This window comes from Macrobrachium rosenbergii, chromosome 51, assembly GCF_040412425.1.
Source record: "Macrobrachium rosenbergii isolate ZJJX-2024 chromosome 51, ASM4041242v1, whole genome shotgun sequence".
Lineage (NCBI taxonomy): Eukaryota > Metazoa > Arthropoda > Malacostraca > Decapoda > Palaemonidae > Macrobrachium > Macrobrachium rosenbergii.
The window spans coordinates 42,436,383-42,442,382 of record NC_089791.1 but is presented as its reverse complement, the minus strand read 5'-3'; the positions used below and the strand labels follow the sequence as shown (position 1 = coordinate 42,442,382).

Genomic DNA, 6,000 nt, shown 5'->3' with positions numbered 1-6,000 from the left:
GGCCATAAGTATAATACCAAAGAAGGCTTGCCAGAACTTTCCAAAGATGGGTAAATGAACATGTACAGTATAAGCTTTCACTAGGCCATGATTCTTAGAAATGAACAGATTTTAAGTTCCTTCTACCAAACTTACAAATCAAAAGCATGAGGAAGATAAAGCAAGGCACTATTGTCTAATATGCTCAAATTTAAACTGGACTACTGCAACCAGTACCAACCTTAAGGGTCTGCGCAGCCTGTTCATGAGTAGCAGTCCGAAGATCTGTACCATTAACGTTGAGGATTTGGTCTCCGCGTCTGAGCTCCCCTGAAAGATCTGCAGGTCCACCAGCTAAGATAAAGGAGATAAAGATCCCCTCTCCATCTTCGCCACCAACAATATTGAAGCCCAAACCCGTTGTACCTTTGGTCAGGGAAACTCTCCGAGGCTCTCTGGAAAAGAGAAATTTTTATTTTTAACACATAGCCATGGAAAACTATGCATAAAAGGCTATACAATTTGGGTTATTAAAAATGAAAACCACAAAATAGACCAAGTTTGGCAACAGCTGGAGTTTATATACACAAATATTAACAAACCTAGGCTTGAATGTAGATGCTTAGATGACAGAACCAGATAAATGGTTAATTGAATATGGATTACATTAAACACAAGACTAACACTGAAGAAGAGTTTTGGTAATTTTAAATTGTGAAAATAGAGTACCTATAGTTTGAGAGTGTACTGGAGTGTTTCAAAACCTTTCCTTCATTTGCTCTTTATGACACTTAGACATCCTTAAATGGTGGGTTTTAAACTGGCATCACAAAATCATGAGCCAATGATCTGTGATTCAGTAGTTATATGTATGTATGCTAAACACTCAATGGGTATACAAATTCTTTGCCTTTTTAATTTCTTTTTAATAAAGCAAGTAACAAAATAACTGACAACCTTACATGACACGACTTATTGTCAAAACTGGCATACACAAAATTACCTCTTTACTCATATTCATACCTCCATTAATAGTGAGTGACTTAAAAAGAAAATATTTTCAGAATGTAACTCCCTGAAGTTACACTCACTATTTTTCTTTTCAAAGCATAAAGTGAAAGGTTCCATGTGAAATATAAGAAGGGCCTCAAATTATGATCAATAAACAAAATATACGAGCACATACACCAGGATGTGTAACCATTTCTGAACATTGTACACTAATAAAAGGAAACCTTACTTAGAACACATGTAGAATAGGGAAACTTAGACTGAGAATGTAATATTCTCATAATGGGCTTTAAATATGCCTCTGCTAACCTAAGCAGTGGATTTGGTAGTCAAGCTGTTTGGTAACAAGCTGTTAGTCAACTGCTGGTGGTCACAGTATGGTGGAGACATAACATTAAAGGAAGAAGAGCAGATGCAAGTGGTCTGTATTCTAGAAAGTATACCAACATAACTGAAAAACAGGATGGCCTTGATAAGGTAACCTTCACCTGAATGGGGTAAAACCATTAAAAAAAAAATAGACGTACTGTTCAATACTGTATCCATTTGTCTACTTCAATAAATGCTGCAGTTATGAAAGCATGTATAATTAGCACTTCAAAGTGCATAAAAATAACCGTAATGAAAGCAAAGTCAGAATACCCCGATTAGCTACCGATTCAACAGTGGAAAAGTGACAACCATGAAAAGCAGAGAAATATATGCTAGTACCTCGGACAGCAAGTTGCATTTTTAATGTTGCACCAGAGAGAGAGAGAGAGAGAGAGAGAGAGAGAGAGAGAGAGAGAGAGAGAGAGAGAGAGAGAGAGAGAGAGAGATATTTCTACTACTGGAGTCTGGATTACAGAATTTTTAAGATAATGAATGCATTTAGCTTGTCTCATCATGGGAGCAAACACTATCTAAACAGGCCGTCTAGTTGACCGTGATTGTCGTAAGCTACTATTGAAATGTGCAGCTCGAAAGAACACAGAGGTTAATCAAAAGACATAGAATTCCACCGGCAAAATAAAGCATGATAGTGGTGCCATACAAACATATTGTTCACTGATATGCTATCTTAAGCTAAATGGAACACCAAGGGAACTCCAGCTTCTCTTAGCTTTAACTGTAAAACTGGAATCAACACTACAAATCCTACTTTTAAAGCACACAGGCCTATTCAGCAACTTTAAGTCTGCAAACTGGCAAACTACTGTAAAATCAAAACCCAGAGAATCAAGGAAGGTACAGTTCTGCTCAAACCATACATAATAAAAAAAATTGCATAAAAAATAATGTTTTAATATTCTGGAGATGATCACTGACATTACCTATTATCACTACTACTACTATTATGACTTATCAGGAAGTCAACTTTTGCTTATTTTAAAAATACAGTAATGCAATGCTACCATGTTTGTGAATTACCAATGGCCTTCAGTTAAACTGCTGTCAACCGGAGTGCTGTTCCAATAGCTACATGATGCTCAAGCCTTCAAAACTAATTTATACCAAAAATAATCCTCCTCAACGTCATTATCCATCAAACCTTCCTTACATAATATCATCTTTTATTTTCAAAAAGGTCGTTGTGGACTGGGTGAGTAAAATCAAGCTCCAAGCAAATTCAAGAGTGACATGGATCAGTAGGTGAAACCATGTCACAAATGCTATGTCATAATGTTTACTCTTCTGTCTATCTCAATTTCATTCCAGAATCTACAAAGGCTTGAAAGTTTTAATTTTTTAGAAGTAAACTTAAAAACAACATTTCATGAGCCAAAGACTGTTGTTGTTGTAAATCCAGTGTACAGAATCAATCATTCACTCAACCTCACCTAATATTTCCTTGATTAAAAGCCTGCCTCTCTCTCTCTCTCTCTCTCTCTCTCTCTCTCTCTCTCTCTTTTATATACTTTAGTAAAATGACAGCAAAGATCAATGAAACAAGTGAAAAAGTAAAAAAAAAAAAAGTGCAAAACTCATAATTCATGGCTGAATTAATCGAGTACAAAAATAATGCATATAGCTGCAAAATACAAAGTTTAGTAAACTACTGTTTTAAAAACTTATAATAATTTATAGGGTAGCCCCTCATATCCAGAAAACTACAATGGTGGCTAAAACAAACTATATACGAGTGTACCCTAATACACCAAGAATACCTTTAATATCTCTCTTTCTCATTTTTATCACTATTTCAACAAGATGACCTATGATATATGCTAGATATCCAAGATAACACTCTCTCTCTCTCTCTCTCTCTCTCTCTCTCTCTCTCTCTCTCTCTCTCTCTCTCTCTCTCTCTCTCTTTGTTACTTATGCTGAACCTACAATAGGCTATCAAGTTATATGGTCAAAAATAGCAAAATAAAACGGTTCCTCTCTCTCTCTCTCCCACCCCCTCTCTCAGCCACTTAAAACAAGCAGATGAATTCAACCTACACTAATAGAGACCGTGTCTACACAGCAACAGGGGCAACAAAAGAACATAATGTCAAAGGGAATAGCCACCATCCCCTCTCATCTATCACACTCATCCTTTCCCGTAGCAAAAGCATCAGAAAAAAAACCCACGTGATAAATGATTCTTTGAATTTATATTCAAATCTTCCCAACACTAGGAAGCCCCCTCCCCCACCCACCCAATAAAAAGTGATGTTTTAGAAGTCCTGAAACTGGATCAAATGGTTTGTTTTGGGTAGAGAATAATCATATATTTTAAAAATGTCTTCCAGTTTGTAAAATGGTTTGTTTAAGGTAGAAACAGATTAAATATTTTAGAAAGGCATTCAAAACTCAGAGGGGGGGAGCCTCAAAATTGTAGTTTCAGAAGTCTTCAAACTGGACCAAATGGTTTGTTTTGAGTAGAAAATGATTATTGAAGAATGTCTTCCACTTTGTAAAACGATTTGTTTTAGGCAGGAAAACACTGAACACTTTAAAAAGGTATTCATACTGGAAAAAGGATAGTTTTAGGTAGAAAAAATGTTTAAGAAATGTCTCCTACCTGGTAAAATGGTTTGTTTCTGGATGGTAATATTGAACAGAATTTCTGAACTGCAGATATATGATTGGATGATACTGATAGACTAGTAAAATAGTTCAACTGTAAGATTCAGCTTGAAATTATTACATTTACAGGTTTATCCTTATTCAAGTCTTAGCAATTTCCCAAATTGTGAATGACTATTTTTAAAAAATGCAGCACTGTACATGTACATGTAATCATTTTCTCATCGCTTCACCTTACTGTGCATTCACTTTGTTTTTACGGATACTGTCCACAAATATTCTTTGTTCACCCAACTTCTAAAGGCAATGTCTTCTCAGCACTACACAAAATTCTATAGAAAACACAAAGGTAGAATCTGACAAAAAAAAAAAAAAAGTCTCAAACAGTAATAACGCCTATGTCGCAGATGAGAAAATACAAAAACATACACAAAGCACACACTGAAAAAACCATAAGAATAAGGAAAAGGTCTATCCCTCTAAGGAAAGTGATAGACCCAACTCTTAGAGAGAGAGAGAGAGAGAGGAGAGAGAGAGAGAGAGAGAGAGAGAGAGAGAGAGAGAGAGAGAGAGATGCTAAGAATCTGAGAGCCTTGGGTTAAAAGGAAGCAACCTCCACAAAACCTACTAATCCGGGGATTATAAACTACAACACAGTCAACCCTTTGTATAGAAATGAGGTATTCATGGTAGCTACAGCCTCGTTTGAGAGCCACCTCGACACTACAGAGGAAAATCTAAATGTGAGAGGTATGTTGCATTTTTATTTAAAAAAAAAATTTCCACAAACGAGCATTTGAACCTTCTCATTCTTATACTTTTCTCTAAGTCTTATCCTTTCTAAAAGGTGGTATATATATAATAAAATATATATTTCCAACAGACCTAGTCTTTTCTTTTTTTTTTTTTAAATTCCACAGCGTGCAGTTGAACATTCTCACTCATATACTTTCTTTATGTCATATAACATTCTCACTCTTATACTTTATGTCATATTTCTTAAAGGGGATATATTTCATATATGTTTCCCATATTCTTTTCTTATCTAATTTGCAGAATGCATATTTTCTAACCAGTTCATTGTCAACATTCCTTTTAACTAAATGGATTTTTGCAAGTGCACATGAAATCTTTGGTCAAGAAGAATTTTATGAAAAAAAAAAGAAGAAAGTTGAACATTACATTAGAATCTAGGGATTTCATCGTGAACTTGCCCTTTCGAATAGCCAATATCCTCAAAACCTTCTGAATCCATTATGTATATATTTCTGATCACCAAAGCTATGCATATAAATACATACATCATATAAATATATTATGTATATACAGTATATATATATATATATATATATATATATATATATATATATATATATATATATATATATATATATATATATATATATATATATATATATACACACACACACACACATATATATGCATATATACATACAGACATACAGTATACATATACTGTATATATATACAGTATACATATATATATATCTTTTTTGGTTTTAGTGCGATATATATACAGGCAGTCCCCAGTTATCGGCAAGGGTTCTGTTCCCAATGGTGTGACGATACCCGAAAATCGGAGATAATAGCATCAATCCCTGTTATTGGCACCGATAACCAGGGATCAGCGCCGATAACCAGTGATTGGCGCTGATAACTGGAGATCGGTGTCGAAAATCTGGTTATCGTCGTCACTAGACAAGCGCCATAAAAAACAGAGGTCGACGATAACTGGATTGTTTGTATATATATATATATATATATATATATATATATATATATATATATATATATATATATATACTATATATAAATATATACATAACACAATAAACAAAACCAAAGAAAGATTATGCAAAAATAACATTGACTTCCAGCACATTTCAGGTTAGAGACTGGGTACATAGACATTGTAGACAGCTTCTGAAAAATTTATGTACCACTGGCGATTAAATATTTCAAAGCGCATAACCCCAGGACCACGGCATTTCA

At 34.5% G+C, this 6,000-nt stretch overlaps 1 protein-coding gene across 8 annotated transcripts in view; it reads right to left on the bottom strand.

Moving 5' to 3' along the window:
- LOC136833341 (disks large homolog 4-like) overlaps positions 1–6,000 on the bottom strand; it is a 734,549-nt gene that overhangs the window by 34,042 nt on the left and 694,507 nt on the right. For all 8 annotated transcript variants that reach the window (XM_067095343.1, XM_067095344.1, XM_067095347.1 and 5 more), the window contains one exon: positions 221–434. In XM_067095343.1, coding sequence (XP_066951444.1) covers positions 221–434 — 214 coding nt within the window. The remainder of the gene's footprint in view (positions 1–220; positions 435–6,000) is intronic.